Raw genomic sequence first — 18,154 nt, forward strand, 5'->3', positions numbered from 1 at the left:
GCAGGGTTCTGGGTTTGCAGAGAGCAGAAATGACCATGACTGCCAACAAGAATTCCAGCATCACCCACGGAGCTGGAGGCACTAAGGCCCCTCGGGGGACTCTGAGCAGGTGGGTAGGGGAGCACTTCTAGGGAAATGGGGTTCACTGGAGGGTGGCATCAAGAGGCAACCAAATTGCTTGGGTCCAAAATATAAATGCTTATCATCATGACTCTGACAGTTGTCCAGGTGAATGATCTGGGCCCAGCTCATGCTGACTATGAAGCAAAAGCCATCTCTAATATCTATGCCATTTTCCAGTTCTATAAGTGTCCATAGGAGAAAGCAAAGGGACCCTAAAACAGACTTTGCTTTGTGCTGTTGGAGGAGCCTAGAGCTCCAGGAATGGAGCCAGCAAGAAGCAGCTGACATTCTCCTGGCTATATCCTTTTCCTTAAGATGGGACAGCTTGGGCCTGTGCCTGAGCTAGGCTACACTGTAGTGAGGGAGGTTGACCACACTGGGGGTCGGGGTGGGGAGACAGTTATGCATGTTAGCACAAGTTGCAGGCAGAAGTCTAGTTCTACAAGAATTTAGGCTGGGCTGTAAACAAAGCAGCTTGGGGAATTTTAGTCAGTGTCAGCTATAATCCACTTTCCTGGTTTGGTCTTTTTTTAAAAAGTAGAATGTAGAATGATAGAAAAACCACAGATTTTGAAATCATAAACAATTGGCTTCAAACCCAAGCTCTACTCCCCAAATAGTAAGATCTCAGGGCATTTTCTTATGCCCTCCAAAATCTTGGATACTCATCTATGAAATAGTAATAATAGTAAGTATCTCACAGAGTTGCTGTGATGATTAAATGAGATAATATATGTCAGTGCTTAGCAGAGTTTTTGGCATAAAGCTTCTCAATAAATGTTAACTCCCTTCCTATGATGGGATAAAAGTTGCCAGAACTAGAAGATCGATGTATAGCTCTCACCAGGGCTTCTCAATTTTGAGTCAAGGCCTAACTTTTTAAAATATTCTTCCCCCCTACCCAGTTTCCACTATGTGGGGGTTAGAGTGGGAGAAGCAGGTTTTACATCAAGTCACAAAGCAGAATCAGGACCACCGACAAGTACCTGTTTCTATTTGGAATATGTACCTACATGTTTTAAATATTTTTAAAAATTGCTCTTCCTTTAGCTTCCCGGCATGCTTGCCATCATAACATGATAGATGATGTTTGTAAATATCTGAGCCTCTGATGTGCCTTAAAAAAGCATTCTTCCAGCCTCCCCTCTAGGTCTTCATTTCCCTTCCTTTCTGCCATATTTCTGCTTTCCTTCCAATTTTCTTTCCTGGACTTTTGGCATGGAGTCCCAGGCCTCTGTGGCTAGCTATATCCTTCTCTCAGAGGCTACTGCTGGACCGTGAGTGTTATTTTGAAAGTGTCATCTGGTGGGTTTGCTGGCTGTCTTCACCCCCAGCCATATCTGGGAGTTGCTGTTTGGGCTGAGGAGGGCAGTAAATCACCAGTTCATTTAGGAAGTCATTGTCAGTGAGCTCTGAGGGCTTTCCTCTCAGGCACCAGGCTCTGTGGTGGACAATGGGGGAGAAAGAAGAATGATCCTTTCTCTTTCTTCAAGGCATGTACAACCTGTATTAACGACTTTGGCACCTGAATCTCTTAGTCTGACCTTTCAGTAGATGTTTCGCAGTGACCTGAGGCCCTTTTTTTTATCATCACTAGCCCAGGGGTCTCAGTGGGAAAAGACTCCTTGGTGTGTTGGGAACTTTGGTTGGGGAGTGGAAGGGTGCTAGGGCCTGGGAAAGCTGGGTGTTTGACTTGATGGCTGCTTTGGGGACCCCCACGTCATCCACATGGAGGCAGAGGAACCCAGGGGTAGTAGAGGCATCTGTGTTTCACTCTGGGCGTAGGAGGTACTCTGGGGCATGGAAAACTGGTGGGAAGGGCAGATGGGACCCTGTGGAACTGGCAAGGTAGGTATTTGCAAGTTTGTGTCCTTAACTTGAATGAGACTTCACCTGAGCCAGTATGGGTTAAAGATCCTGTATTCCATTCTGCTTTTTGACTTTTATGGGTATTTTGCTAATATATTTCCTTCCTTTTCCTCTGTAGCCCAGTTTTGATTGGCAGGGTATGTAGGAGGAGGAAATCTAAGCCTTTTCATTTGACCACCAAAGTGCTAGGTTTTGGTCTTTTGGAGCAGGTTTCCCTTTCTCTTTGTTGACGAGGCAGCATGGGCAGGTTGCTTCACCCTCAGCTGCCAGATATACCCTCCCTACATATGGTTCGCACTCCAGCTCATAAGATTTGGCTGCATCCCCATTCTGGGAGTGGGAGGTGAGATTCTCCAAGCTCCCCTGGATTTCAGAGGCCAGGTTTTGTGATGTTGGTGTTGATGACCTGGGGTGAGACTAGAAGCAGTGTGGTGACTTGCAAACAGGGAAGTGTTATGTTTAAAGCTAATTCAGCCACCTAAACAGGGTGAACTTTGCTACGTGTTGCTCTCAGGAGATTTCACTTGTGCTGTAAGGCCTGGCAGGCAGCAGGGGCAGTTCTCAGAAGACTCGTCATGCCTGCTGATTTCCTGGACAGCTTCTTCACTGTGAACCTCTAGCATCCGGGTCACTGCCCCATGGAGGTTCAGGCTATCAGTATTGTGTCTGGGAACCTTGCCTCTGGATGGAGGTGTGAGAAACCTGGGTGCCTATAAAAGTGTAGACTTCTTGGTTGTCTTTTCATCTCCCTTGAGCCTGGAACAATGCCTGGTATGTGGAAGATGATAACTATTTATTGACCAGTTGATTAGCTGTCTGGGAGAGGAGCCTCTTCTAGCATAGGCTGCTGTGCTATTTGAGTCCTCATAGTACCTCAAAGTACCTTTCTCGTAGGTCTTACCAACTTTGGGCTCCCTTTCCATTCAGTCCCCAGACTCTTAGAAGGGCAGAGCTGAAAGGAACCTTAGAGTTCATTCAGTCGAACCCATGTGTTTTACAGATTGGGAAGCTGAGACGTAGAAAAGGAGAGGTGCTCCCTCCAAATACAAAGCTAATGGGAGAAAGAACTCAAGGCTAGCTCTCTTGGTCCTTCTGTTGTTTTATTGTACCACTCCATTCACCTCCCTCTAAACATCCCTGGGATCTTCCTGCTCAAAAACTATTGTCAAGTATGATATGGTCAAACTTGGCCTGGCTTGTAAGGCTTTCATAAAAAGCCCTGGTCTTTCTTTCTACTCTTATCCTTCACTGTTGTCTAATGCAAACCTTACATTTCTGCCAGTCTAGACGCAAGTGTTACTTCCTTCCCAGTGCTTTTCTTAACCACCCAGCAAAGAAGGATTTCCCTCCCCTCTGTATTCACTCTTAGAACCCGTGGTTTGGAGCCTCCAGATGGCACTTATCATATAGTACCTCATAGGGTGGATTTTCATGGGGGTCTTATTTCCCCTACTCTGTTGGAACTCTTTGGAGGCCCAGCACATACTCTTTTGGAATGTTAGAGTTGGAGGGGTCTTGGGATTCATTCAGTTTCATGATGTTACATGCGAGGAAGCTAAAACCCACAGTTAATTGACAGTGGAACCATAATTTCAACTCACATTTGTAGGTTTCTGGGCAGAGCAAGGCATTGGTTTGTAATATGGTAAAGTCCAGAGAGGTCTTGGGGTCCCACTGCTAAAGTGGGCACCGATCTGGACCCTCTGCCTTCGATTTCAGGAAGAGGGGAAGAGCTAGCAGATAGGGAAAATCTCCTGAGAGTGGTGGCTGTGGGTAAAAGATAGTGCTGCAGAGCCTGTCCTGGTGTGGCAGGCTACCTCTCCGGAGGACCTGTGGCTTTAGCCCCCTGTTACCTGAGATGCTTCCGAGAATCCAACTGTGATGTCAGTAATATTTGTCTGGTTATTTATTGCTGCATAGCAACCAGTCCTAAACTTAGTGGCTTAAAACATTAACAGTCATTTATTTTGCTCACAAATCGCAGTTTGGGTAGGGCGGGAAAGCTTGTCTCTATTCCTTGCAGCATTGGTGACTCAGTGGCTAGGGGCTGGAATTATCTGAAGACTTGTACACTTACATGTCTGACCACTGATGCTGGCAGTCAGCTGGGACCTCAGCTGCGGCACACCTATGTGTGGCCTCTGTTGGTTGCATGCTTTTACAGCATGATGTCTGGGTTTCAAGAGTGAGCATCTCAAGAGAACTAGGCAGAAATGCATGACATTTTAATGACCTAGCCTCCGAAGTTGCATGGTGTCTTTTCTGTTTTACCCTGTTGATTAAGGCGAGAACAAAGTTCTGCCTGAGTTCAAGGTAAAGAGCTCTGCACCCCAATTCCAACGTGGTGGTGTGTGTGAGGGTGCTCCCCTGCACCACTAAGCAATTCTCTGACACCAGCTCAGTGCCCTACAATTCAACTTGATTCTGAGACTATCTACCAGAGACAGCATCAGATCCCACAATTTAAGGGCTCAATCCTGTAGACTGCCCTTTGCCTCAGATGCTAATCTCAAGCCAGGTTGTTACCTGTGCTTCTGACAGACTGGCTAAACATCAGAGGTTCCCACGACCCCCTCCTTGGGTTCAGTAATTTACTAGAGTGGCTCACAGAACTCAGGAAACCCATTTACTCACTAGATTACCAGTTTATTACAAAGGATATTAATGGATACGAATCAACAGCCAGATGAAGAGATACATAGGGCGAGGTCTCAAACAAAGGATTTTTTGTCCTGGGGAGCTTGGGCCTTGCATAGTGGCATGCGGCAGCATTCTGATTCACCAACCTGGAACTTCTCTGAACCCTGCCCTTTTGGGTTTTTATGGAGGCTTCAGTTACATAGGCACGATTGATGAGATCATTGGCCATTGGTGCTGATTCAACTTCCAGCCAGTCTCCCCTCCCTGGAGTTCTGGGGAGGAGAACAACTGAAAGTTCCAACCCTCTAATCACAAGGTTGGTTTTCCCAGCAAACAGCCCCCATGCTTAGGTGTAGTCCAAAAGTCACTCATTAACATGACAAAAGACACCTTGATCACTGTCATCTCTTAGGCAATTCCAAGGGTTTCAGGAACTCTGTGCCAGAAATGGGACTAAGACCAATTCTATATTTCTTATTATAAATCACAACATCACACAAGCCGAGGGAAAATAATTCCCACTTGATGAGAGGAGTATCCACTTCACATTGCTAGAAGGGCATGTGAGATGGGGTAGGTCATGATCAATGTCTTTGGAAAATGCAATCTGCCATATTCTGCCCTCTGATCACAAATATTCACATCCTTGCCCAATGTGAAATACACTCAGTCTCTCCCCTAAGTTCCCAAGTCTCATCTTGTTAATGGCATCAGCTTGAAGTCTAAGATCTCATCGTGTGAGTCAGGTTCAGGTATAGATGAAACGCTTTGGGTGCAGTCCCTTTCTCTCATTGTGTGCAGTTCCTTGAGTCCTATTTCTCTTGATGTGAAGACCTGTAAACTAGAGAGAATATGTATCTGCCACCCAAGATACCCGGGTGGGACAGGCCCAGAATAACCACTGTAGATAGCCCTCTTCACATAGGGGGAAACCGGAGGCCACGCAGCAGTTACTGGCCCATTGTAATTCTTATATCCAGTGAGGCACAAGTGACCAAAGCCTTGGCTAAGTCGTGGTTTTATTGCCTCGGAGGCATTTACCTTGTCTCTGGCTCCCCCCTCAGGGCTTTGGGTTCTGCCCTGACTCTGATTGCTTCTTCCTTTTCTATCAAAAGTAGCCCATTTGTGCAGGTGAGTAGTTTTCTCCGTCGGCTTCATACCCATAATATTTCAAATGTCCAGAGTCTTCCCTTCATTTTATATGGTCTCTGTGCTTCCCAGTCCCAGCCGATATACTTCATTTAAAACTTGGTGGGTTTCTTCGGAATCCCTTTATAACCCACTGCAGTGGACAGAAGGCACGTGTACAGATCACTTCACTGTGAGCCCCTTCCCTCATTGGGTTCCCTGGGAGACTGCTCGGGGACAAGGGTTCTCACGGGTCTTGGAAGCCTTACCATTTACAGGGGATCTGCACGGCCCACCCTTCAAATCATTAGAAGGCCTTTTGTCTGTCTGTCTGTAAGATTCTCAGAGGAATGCTTGAAACCATTTTTTTAGGTCTTGACAAAAGATTTTTTAGTACTAGACCTACTCTAGATTTTTTTTTAAAGCGGTTTATTGACAGATAATTAAACTTGAACTGAACCTTTTAAAGTGTACAGTCTGATTAGTTCACACACCCACGCGCACATACACACACACACACACACACACACAATAAAACTGCCACTACAATCTGGAAGCCATTTCTTAATTTGAGAATTTTTTCCTATCTAGAGAGACAGAAACAAGTGTTATTTTCTAACCCGGAAAGCCCTTTCTCGTTTCTGTTTCCTTTCCGTGTTGCTTGAAAATGGAACAGTCCCTTTTTTGGCTCCTCTCCTCTGTCTCGTACTGTAGGCAGCTAGATGTCGGACGGCACCTGCAGCACTGCTCGGAGATACTTTAAGCTGGATCGTCGAATTAGGTAGATTTCCTATTTTCCTTGTCGCCAATGGGGACAGAATTACCAAACTTTTCAACATTTATGAGGGTCCCCTTCCCTCCAGCTTCTACTAACATTTTCCTTACTTTCCTGTAACCTCTCCTGATAGCCTGTCACTCAGTCCCCAAGTCAGTGATTTAGGATTTTGTTTCAACAGCACTAAATTTCTAGGTACCAAAATCTGTTCCACTTATCTACTGTGACATAACTACCCCAGAATTTATGGTATAAAACAACCATTTTATTATGCTCACAGACTCTGTGGCTTAGGAATTCAGAGAATACTTCAGGGATGGCTGGTCCCTGCTCCATGATGTCTGGCATCTTGGCTGGAAAGACTTCAAGGCGTAAGGTGACTCATTGACTAGGGGTTGGTGTCACCTAGACGTGTCTTGCTTCATGTCTGGGGGTTGATGTTGATGTTAGCTCTTTCTGGAACCTCAGCTGGGACTGTTAGAACACCTATATGTACCCTCTGTACATGGCCTGGGCTTCCTCACAGCATGGGAGATAGGAAGTAGAAGCTGCTGGTTTCTTGAGGCTTGGGACTGAAAATTGGCACCAATTCATTTCAGTTGTATTCTATTGGTCAAGCAATTGCAGAGTCCAGATTCAAGAGAAGAGGTGATTTTTATAGGAGGCATGTCAAAAAATTGGGGGACCATGTTTTAAAACCATTACAAGTATCTTTAATATGGTTTCCTGGAACTACATTTCTCTCCCTGTTGGCTTTGCACAGTACCTGATTCTGCTTCGTAGGGCAGTCCCATTTTTACTGGACTAGGGCTTTGGGGATATTCCTGTAAGGCATCATTTTTAACCTGCCACAGGGAGGACTTCTGTCTTGTAAGTACTCTGTGTTCATTGCAGCTACTACTTAGAGGACTTGGGGTTCCCACCCAGAGAAGAGCTCACTGATCCTCTTTGTGCTTCCCTAGAAATCAGCTGGAAGGTAGACAGGTATGGCTTTGGTAGATTCTTAGATGTACTTTTGGAAGTGAAAAGATGACTCAGTTTCTGCTCTGACCCTAGTTACCATTCTACTTACTCTGACAAGCTATGGTTGACCTCAAGAGTCTCTATAGATGGTGGCCCATATGTAGCCCCACTTGGAGGATGAGGCTATCCTGGACCCTGTTGCGGGCTTCCAACCATTTGAGATGAGGTTGCTTTGGGAACAGGAAGGCCAAGTTGTGAGTGTCACCCTGTTCTTTGGCTTTTTATCAGGACCATGTCCCAGAGTGGGATGTCAGTGGGAGTTATTGAGCTGAGCCCCTGCTCTGGCCTGGGGAGCAAACTTCTGGGCTTGCTAATGGGACTCAGGAGAAGCCTTCCTCTCCTTTCTTCTCCTTGGGAGCCTCAGATAATGGCCTTGAGGGAATATAGTGAGAATGTCATCTCCAGAGTTAGGGCAGTCACTGTGTGGTGGGAGGATGCTGATGTCCACTGAGTCAACAAGGGCCCACCTTCATTGAACAGCCCTAGAATGGTGAATGGCCAACTCCCAGGCAGTTTCATTGGGGAGCAGGCTAGACACCTGTTTCGTAGAGACTAAGCATATTGGAAGCTGGGCTCCGTGTAACCTTAATTTGCAGACAGGCTCACTTCATGGCATCCACAGCCCATCTTGTTACCTCCGGGGCTATTTCTTGGACCCATAGGAATCTTCCCTAACTGGCCCCAACTTGGTCATCTTCCTGATACCAACACACTCAGAAGCCCTGTCTCCAGAACATGCTGAGTTCAGAAACCTCTTGTCATCAAGGACTAAAGATAGCCTTCCCTCCCAGAGAGTTCTTGGGTGCACTTGGCAATATATGGGGCATCCCTTGGCATGAATGCTTACTGCTGTGTTCCTGGAGAATGGCTCAGATCACTAAGTGAAGGGTTGGGTTGTGTTCTTATGAAACAATACCAGAGGGAAGGGCACATACTTTGCATTTTGACTCTCACTTTCTGTCTGTTTGTACACATATGGCACATGTTGCTTTTTCTTTAAATACCTCTTTCCATACCCTTAGTTCATACTCTCTTTCCTACTCAGTTGTCTTACATATTTGTCTGTATGTGAGTGTTCATGCCCCTCTGTTTAAATTGATATTTAAATTGAATTTAAAATGGTGAATTTTCAATTTAAAATTGAAATTTAAATTTGAATTGAAATTTAATTTCTGTTGAAATTTAAATTTCCTTTGCATTCTCCCCCGCCTTTCTTCTCTCTTTCTCCTTTTATCTGTTTATCTTACTCCCTCTCCTGTAAATGTTGGTTTTGGCCAGTCACATGCTGCAGTGTTGGCACCCACGCCTGATGAGCAGCAGATCTGGCTGCCTGCTGACAAGGTGGTGGCATGAGTGCCCAGTTTCAGTGTCTGCCTCCCCAGGGGCAAGCCTGGGATTTTTAGAATAAAGAGCAAAAGATGATCAGAGCACGGTCATAGGTGTCTCTTAGCTGTGCTGTATTTGCTTTTATATTTCTTTTACCTCCCTGGAGCTATTTATGGTGTTCAAGCACTTTTTAATTGTACATCATTTTAGCCACACAGCTAGTATATACGGATACTCAGAGCAAGTGTTTTTTCTGTTTCATGGATAAAGAATCTGAGGCTCAGAGAATTTAGATGACTTTTCCAGGAGCATATCTGGAAAGTGAGGGAACTGGGACCAGAGGAAACCCAGGTTTCTAGATTTTTGGGAACTGACAGCCAATGCTGGTCTGCACTAAGTGCTTTGTGTAACTTTTTGTGTTGTTCTTCAGATCATATGTGACAAAGAGGGGGAGGTAGGGGGGAGTCTGTGAATATCCTGGGCAGGCATAAAGAGACTTAGGTTTTAACTATTTATTTTTTATTCATTCATTTAGTCATTCAATATAAATATTAATTCCTACTAAATTCTAGATGCAGTGCAAAGAGTAGGGGATATCAAGATTAATAAGACACCATCACCACCTTCAACTAGGTCCACTCATCGTCTAGTAAGGGAGGCAAGTGAGGAAACAATCTAGTCCAATAACATGTTACAAGTACCGTAAGACATTTTTCCAGGTGCAGTGGAGGCGTCAAAACTTGGCCATCTCCACCTGGATGAAAGGGGGTAGGGTCAAGAGAGATTCCAGAGCAGAGCTACAGAGATATGTAAGGGAACAAGCCAACATTCTAGGGAAAGCAAACAATGTGTGAAGGCCTAGAGGCATGAAAAGCAAGGAGTTTGATGTGGGTGGTTTTGGGATTGTATGTAGGAAAAGACAGATGACAAAGTGAAAATAGGGAACAGATCACGAGGCCTTGTCATCCATGCCAGTGAATTTGCACTTCCTTCTGTGGATAATGGGGAGTTTCAAGCGTGAAGATTTTTGTGTTTTAGAAAGATGTCAGAAGATGAGAGGACTGACTAGAACTGGATTAAGATTGAAGGCAGAGAGAGAAATTAAGAGATTGTTTTAAGAGTCCTGGTGAAAGATCATATCTGAGCTGAGGAAGTAGCAGTAGCAGAGGGGATGAGGAGGAAGGGGGCAGGTCTGAGAAATGTGAAGGTTATAGAATTGATAGGACTCAGTCATTAAGTACATCAGTGTGTTTGAGGAAGGAGCTGGGTACAGATGCTTGAAGGAGTGGGAAACAAAGAACAAATCTGGACCTCTTCTCTCCTCTGTGGAATGCATTGGAAAATATGAGGCAGTAAAGGCCAGTGGTGGAAGCATAGAACAGCATAGGGATGAGACCATGCGAAAAGACATTCAGCCCAAGTGGGTGGGAATGAGAGCAAAAGGGGTTCTCCTGTCTAAGGCCAACGCTTCTAGATGGGCATGGGATCCCCATCCCCTTTACTGCCTGCTTAAGGACATTGCTCCTGCATTTGCCCTCTCTCGTTCTGCATTGGCAGCTTTTCTCTCTAACTGGATCATTCCAGTCATCATTCAAGCATGCTGCGTCATATCTCCTGGCTCAAGCTAACCAACAAAATGCTTCTATTACACCACGTTCTCCTCTACCCACCACCTCATTTCCTTGTTCCCCCTTTTAGGAAAACCCTTTGAAAGAGATGCCTGAATTCTTTGTCTCCACTTCTCATTCCATTTTCTTGAATTCCTTCCAGTCAGGCTTCCCTTCCTACCTCTCTACCAAAATCTCTTTTCTCAAGGTCATAGCATCCTCTGCATTGCTAAATCTAATTATCAACTGTTTCTCAGTCTTCCCCTTACTTGATTGTTAGCAAATTTGACTCAGTTGATCACTCCCTATTTTTTGAAGGTCTCAGGACATCAGTCTTCATGGTTTTCTTCTTTCCTTATTACATGCTCTTCTCAGTCAATCTTCTTCACTGGTTCCTCCTTTCTCTATGTGACTTTGAAACACTGGAAAGCTCCAGTTCAGGCCTTGGGTTTCTGTAGCTACTGACTCCCTAGATGAGCTCATATAGTCATATAGTTTTCTGTCTTTTATTACTGAAGTATGGTTGACAGACAATGTTATGCCAGTTTCAGGTGTACAACATAGTGATTTGACAATTCTATACATTATGCAATGCTCACCACAGTGTCTTGTAGTACAATATTATTGACTATAGTCCCTATGCTGTACTTTTCATCTCTGTGTTATTTATTTTATAGCTGGAAGTTTGTACCTCTTAATCCCCTTCACCTATTTTGCCCATCCCCCCATCTATTTTTAATCTTTTGAGGAACCTCCATACTGTTTCCCATAGTAGTTGCACCAAATTTACATTCCGACCAAAAGCGCACAAAGGTTCCCTTTCTCCATATGCTTGCCAGTGCTTGTTATTTCTTGTCTTTTCGATACTAGCCATACTTGGTCATATAGTTTTAAGTAATATCTATATACTGCTGATGACTCCTAGGTGACGTTTATAACCCTAACTCCATTCTATCAGGTTCTCAGGCCAAAAATCTTGACATCATCCTTGACTTCTCTTTGTCTCTCATACCTTTTATCCAGTTCATCAGCAATCCTATTGGCATAGCTCTCAAAATAGATTCATCTCTTCTGCTACCATTCTAATCCAAGCCATAATAATCTCTTGCCTGGATTATTGCAGTGTCCTTTAGGTGATCTCCTTGCTGCCATGCTTGCATCCCTGCACTCCGTTCTCTGATGTGAAGTCAGAGCATATCATTTTTCTGCTCATACCCCTTCAAGAGCTTCCTTTCTCTCTCAGAGTAAAAGCCCAAGTCTTATTATTGGTCCATAGGGTCTTCTGGTGCCTCTCTGACTAATCTCCAGCCCTCTGCCTCTTCTCACTCGACTCTGTCCACACTGGGCTTTTTGCTGCCCCCAGAATACAGTAAGTATGTAGTTGCCTCAAGCCTTTGCCCTGTTGCTCCTTTTGCCTACAACATTTGTCCCCTGGATAAACTCATTGTTCACTTCCTTAAGGCTATATTCATATTGTCCCCGGCAGAGGGGCCTTCCCTGATCTCCCTCACTGTGAATCTTTCTCCCTTTCCCCTTTTTAATTCTTCTTCATTGGCTCCATATCCATCTCTCAGTGTTGGTTTGTTTATTGTCTGTTCACTCTAAACAAATAAAGCCACACTGCCTCCCTCCACTAGACTATAACCTATTAGAGAGACTTTGTCTAATTTTAGTCTCTGCTGATCCATGATGCCTAAAATAGCACCTGGTATGTATTTGGATCCAGGCACCACCATTCAGGTGGCTAGTTTCCCACTGTCCAACAGGGGAGAATTATCTTTCACAACCAGCCTGCATTTGAGGAACTGGAAGATGGCTAGTGAGGACTGGTACCTATGAGTGAGTGAGCACCCCCTCCCATCCATGCTCAGGAGATGCCACCTGCCATGGGAACACTGCCACAAAGAACCATGCATCCTCATCGCCAGTCCCCATCATGTTTCCCCCTTAAGCCTCCTTGTTTTCTGGGTTAACAGGTTGTCCTGAGCCCTCCTTCCACTTGGGGCAAAGACTGATGGAAGCTGATTCTATTATTGGGATTACAGAACTAGCTCCATTTGCAGGGAGTGTTCAGAAGAGATTCTCAGGCCAGAGCTCCTAGTAGAGAGAGTGAGATCCAAACATCAAGACCATGAAAACTGCTCTGTGGGGAAGTGGAGGAGAGAGGCATGGGAATGGAAGGTTCAGGGCAGTAGTTCTGCACTGGGATAGGGCAGGCCAATTATACACATGGCTGACCTTTCCCACCTGCATCATTTTACTATTAGAACAGTTTATTACTTTATTACTTTTCACGTTTCTGTGCATTTACTGGGCAGTCCCTCTGCTGGTTTTCCCTGGAGTCTCTCATGTAGCCAAATTCAATTGGGTCCAAGTGTCAGCTCACATGGGCTGGCTGTTGGCTGCAGGGGCCTCGGTTGTGCTCCACATGGCTTCTCATCCTCTAAAAGACTAGACTGGCTTCCTAACATGACAGTCTCAGGGTAGCATTCCAGGTATGTTAAGGGGGATTCTGCAAGGCCTCTTGAGGCCTCAAGTTTGGGACTTAGTTTAATTTCTACTCCATTCTGTTGGTCAAAGCAAATCACAAGGTAAACCTAGATTTAAGGGGCAGAAAAATAGAATCCACCTTTTGATATCATGAGCTGCAAAGGATTTATGGCCATTTTAAATTACTCCCTTTCTCTTCCACTCCAGATGTTTAGAATCCAAGGACAAAGGTAAGCTCTTTGAAAAAGTTTGCCAAGTGATTATTCTGAATAGTGAGCCCCTTGTTAATATTAGTAATTATCAAGCTAAAACCGAGTACTATGTGTTAGCCGCTGGGTTCAACACTTGATGTGTGTTGTCTCTATTCCTTACAATAACCCCCTGAGACGTGTGTTCTTTTAACCTCCATTTTACAGATCAGGATACTAAGGTTTAAGGAGATAAAGCTATTGGCTCAAGGTCATGTAACTTGTTAGTGGCTACTCTGAAATGTGAACCCTAAGGCTTTATAATATTTTTACCCTCTGTTGAGAAGAACTGGCCTAGCATAACCTGGTGAAGAACTTAATACTAATGATAACTAACAGTCATAGTGAGTTACAGTATATGATATCAATTCACATCCAGTCTCATTTGCCCATTATGACAACCCTGTGATATAGTCAGAACAATTTGGAGGAATTGAAGCTGGAAGCTCAGAGAGAATGAGTGGCTTTGCTTATAGTCACATTCCTAAAAAGGTAGACTCAGAAACATGGAGAGATAGCAGTGAGTTCTTCTGTCAAGTGAGAATCCCATGAGGGCAAGGCCTTATCTATATTATTTATGAATTTATCCCTAGGACCTTGGAGTGAGTAAATGCTGCCTTCTCTGTGATGAACCTGGGGATGACTAGGCTCCAGGTCAGCGTGGGCAGGCCCTTTCTCCCATCCCGAGCTGCTAGAACACACTGAGCCTGGCCTGTGTGGGGAGGCTGCGCAAGGAGCCCCTGTAGCTCTGCCCGAAACTCAGCAATGATACAAAGACCAGCACCTTTAAAGGGAAGGGCCAGTCTCTTCTCTATTTGATCCTTCATGAGAGGAGAGAAACTAACCTTTAGTTAAAGCAGCCTAGGTATTTAGGCTTTGAGAGAATTTCTTACCTTGTGGAGATTTTTTCCATGCGGGAACTACTAAGGGAAGTTAGGGAGTCATCTGTTCTAAAACCATGCTGGAATCGGACAGACAAGAGATCCTTACCATATTTCTTTCCCACCTGTGGGAGCCATGCCATACACCATACATACCTACGCTTCCCCCCCCCGCCAATAAATACAGTGGCTTCATGGCCTGGTGAATTCTCACCTTGGGGGTTGAGGAGTCTCGTCTGTGGGGAGCATATATCAGAATGTCTGGAGAGATGAGGCATATACAAGAGGCTTCCTAAGAGATTCTGAGTCTCATTAGATGACTGTCCTCTCCCACTAGAATTTAAGCTTCATGAAGACGTGAATTTTTGCCTCTTTTATTTATTCTTGTGTCTAGCACCTAGAGCAGGGCCTGGTACATAGTAGGTGCTCACTAAGTATTTGTTGAATGAATAAACACATGTCCAGGTTGTTTTCTATTAACGGCACCTTCTCCCACCTCCAAAGGAGAATAACGGAAACAGAGTCCTTTGTGGAGTCCAGATACTGCTAGCTCACAGGGCTGGACTGATGATGACCTTTGGCATCCATGGTTCTATGAAATAAATGAGGGACTTAAGGCCTCCCTCGTTGTGAGTAGGTTGGGATCTCCCCAGGCTCGAGCTTGGCACATTGCCCTGCTGCTGCCTACCCTAGGGAGTGCTGAGGCTTATTCCTTTCATACGTCCTTGCTGTGCAGAGTCTCTTTGGTCATTGCCTTGGCTCGGCACTGCATTTCTACCATCTGTGCCCATGTACACGTGGGATGGCTCTTGTTTGACTTGCCCTTTTAAAAACAACTTAAGCATGTTGAGGTTTCCTGTTGATCGGGGGCAGCCAGAGGCTATGACCCAACAGGGAATTGTCGGCCAATCCCTGACTCACCCAAGCTCCAGTTTTCTGTGTGTGAGCGAGTAGTGACAGCAGGCTGGCTCGAGGGCAGCTGGCTGCCTTCCTGTGGATGGCATGGCCCTCTGGAGCCTGTGAGGCTCCCACCCAGCTTTAAGGGCCATGGCATGAGGGTCAGGTAGGCCTTCGTAGCGTGCGGTGTTGGCAAGACCCTGATGTATTTGAACTAAAACTGTTTGTGGAGAGCGCCGAGAGTTGAGAGTGATGACCCTAGCAGACAATTAGAAAAGTGTACTGAAAGAGAAGTCTACTCATGGTTCTTGTCAATAAGCTCACCTTTACCTTTTCCTTTATTTGTCCTCCATTCACTGAGCACCTTCCAGATACTGAGGACGTGTCCTTCCACTTGGAAGAAATCATGGACTGGTAGGGAAGAGGTCTAGAGGTCTTGAAGGGGAAGAGGTCCCTGCTACTTATAAATGCTACATTTGAGACAGGGCTGTGCATGGGGCTCTGAGGGTTTCTGCCGGGTTATGTCCAGGAGCCTAGGCAGTTCACAAAGATGGCAGAGGCCACTGCTTCCTCTTGAAAGGGGCAGCATAGTATTTTATAAGTTCCTGTCCTGGCTTCCCCCCTCACCGGCTGAGGGACCTTGGATAAGATATTTAGCCTCTCTGTGCCTTTGTGGTTTTCATTTGTAAAGTGGGGATAATAATAAACAATAATAATTGTGTAGAGTTTTCGTGAAGACTAAATGAGTTAATGATATGTGTAAAACCAGTTATTTTGAACTCTTCCCACTATTGGCTAAGACCTGCAAGTGGATTTAGTGCTGAGAAGTGGCCACCGCTGGAGGGTAGAGCCTCCTGAGGAGCTAGCCTCTCCTCCCCATGGGCATCCTCGCTGACGGGGCAGAGAGGACTCTTTCTTGAGGGACCCTGATGCTTTGAGACTCTCAGGGACCTGAATTCTGGTCAAGACCCAAGCTGAGGTGCAGTATGCTGTGCCGGTAACAGAAGTCTCAGGAGACAGGGGTTTGTTAAGGAGACGGAGCAAAGGGCTCGGGTGTATATTTGGGGTACTTCGGGAAGTAGCGTGCTTGAGATGCTTTCTAGCAGCTCCTGGGAACTGATCACCAGCATTTCTTCCCAGTGCCACATTCCGTGGGGCCATGTTGGCAGCTTGAAATCAGCTGCAGTGGGAGTATTTATACTGTGGAGATTGGCCAGTGTTACAGAACTGTGCTTTCTCTTTCAGAGGGCCGACCGCTAAACATTTCGCAGCACACCCCTGGCCTTACTGTTCTCTAGCTGGCCGATGTAGCTTCTTGGGATCCTCTGACCTGACACAGAGCTGGCCTGTTCCAGACAGCACTCAGGGCCTCTGGGATCGAATTGGGCAGAGAGACCCATTGAGTTTGGCCGGCTGTGGATAAGCAGTGTTCCTTCCCTTGAGGACGGCTTTGAAAGGTGTATTACTTGAATAGAGTACTTCGAGCTTGGATGCCCTGCAGGAAAGGGATACTGAGCAGGCCAAAAATGAAACACCATGCCTCTGGTTGTCAGGCCACTCACTGCCATTTTCTCTTCTTTTCCTTTTTTTTGTTTTTGTTGCTTTTAGGTCTCAGTCAGTCTCTCCACCTCCAGTTCTCTCCCCACCGAGGAGTCCCATCTACCCGCTCAGTGATAGTGAAACGTCAGCCTGCAGGTACCCAAGCCGCTCCAGCTCCCGGTTGCTCCTCAAGGACTGGCACCCCCGTGATCTTTCACCCCCAAATCCTCAAGCTCCCTCCCCAGACACTTCACCACCCATCTGTCCCCTCAAGGCCACCAACTTCAGTTATTTGGACAGAAGCCCTTCAGTGTGCAAGAGAGAGGACCAGAAGGAGAACGTCCAAGGGGCAGCCCAGGATGTAGAGGGAGTAGCTGCTTGCCTCCCCCTTGCCCAGAGCACCCCATCCCTAGGGCCAACAGCTGGCCCACGGAGCTTCTTTCTGAACCGCACTGGCACCCGTGCCCACAGCCTGGGCATCCGGGAGAAGATTTCAGCATGGGAGGGGCGCCGAGAGGCTTCGCCCAGGATGAGCATGTGCGGGGAGAAGCGGGAGGGCTCTGGGGGCGAGTGGGCGCTCAGTGAGGGCTGTCCCAGCGTGGCGCCATCCCCCTGCAGCTCAGAAAAAGCCTTCGATTTCAAGGGCCTCCGGAGGATGAGCAGGACCTTCTCAGAGTGCTCCTACCCTGAGACCGAGGAGGAGGGAGAGGCGCTCCCTGTCCGGGACTCTTTTTATCGGCCAGAGAGACGGGCGGGCCGGAGTGAGCCCAGCGCCTTCCTCAGGGGGCATGGCAGCAGGAGAGAGAGCTCAGCAGTGCTGAGTCGGATCCAGAAAATTGAACAGGCCCTGAAGGAGCAGCCAGGCCGGGGACTCCCCCAGCTCCCCAGCAGCTGCTACAGTGTAGACCGAGGGAGAAGGAAGACTGGGACCTTGGGCACCTTGGAGGAACCAACAGGGAGCACGAGTGTGAGCACTGGCAGCCGGGCAGGAGGAGTGGCTGGAGTTGGGGGGGAGGCAGGCCCACCCCTGGAGAGGGAAGGCAGTGGCTCCACTAAGCCAGGGACCCCTGGAAATAGCCCGAGCTCCCAGCTGCTGCCATCAAAGAGCTCCCCTGATCCCGCTGTGAACCCTGTCCCCAAACCCAAGCGCACCTTTGAATATGAGGCTGACAAGAACCCCAAGAATAAGCCAAGCAATGGTCTACCTCCTTCGCCCACACCTGCTGCTCCACCCCCCCTGCCCTCCACCCCAGCCCCACCAGTCACCCGGAGACCCAAGAAGGACATGCGTGGTCACCGCAAGTCCCAGAGCAGGTAACGAATGCTCCTCCAGTGTCTTAACAGCCGGGCACAGTGGCTTTCTCCTCGTTGGAAGATGCAAAAGCGGATTGTAATTGTGGGTCTCAGTCAGCAGTGCTTCCTAGGTCCCGAAGCAGTGAATCCTTGTTAGGCGGTAACCTGAGTTAGGTGAAAAAGAAATTGTTCTGCTCTTGCCGGGATAAGGATACGTAAATGTGAGTGGGAGGGTGAAAATGGTTCTTCCAAATGCTGTCTACTGAAGGTGTGGGCTAGATTTGGCCTTTGGGGGAAAGTTGGGCTGTCTTGAGC

At 46.7% G+C, this 18,154-nt stretch overlaps 1 protein-coding gene across 8 annotated transcripts in view; it reads left to right on the forward strand.

The window, feature by feature from the left end:
- The window catches only part of DENND2B (DENN domain containing 2B), a 145,606-nt gene that overhangs the window by 93,670 nt on the left and 33,782 nt on the right, over window positions 1-18,154 (forward strand). For 3 of the 8 annotated variants that reach the window (XM_036121403.2, XM_078058423.1, XM_036121402.2), the window contains 2 exons: window positions 5-109; window positions 16,616-17,860. In XM_036121403.2, coding sequence (XP_035977296.1) covers window positions 30-109; window positions 16,616-17,860 — 1,325 coding nt within the window. In that variant the 5' untranslated portion in view covers window positions 5-29. Of the gene's footprint in view, window positions 1-4; window positions 110-16,615; window positions 17,861-18,154 lie in introns of those variants that run through there. The other 5 variants (XM_036121407.2, XM_078058427.1, XM_078058425.1 and 2 more) reach the window with 3 other exon arrangements.

Source organism: Halichoerus grypus, chromosome 11 (assembly GCF_964656455.1).
Source record: "Halichoerus grypus chromosome 11, mHalGry1.hap1.1, whole genome shotgun sequence".
NCBI lineage: Eukaryota > Metazoa > Chordata > Mammalia > Carnivora > Phocidae > Halichoerus > Halichoerus grypus.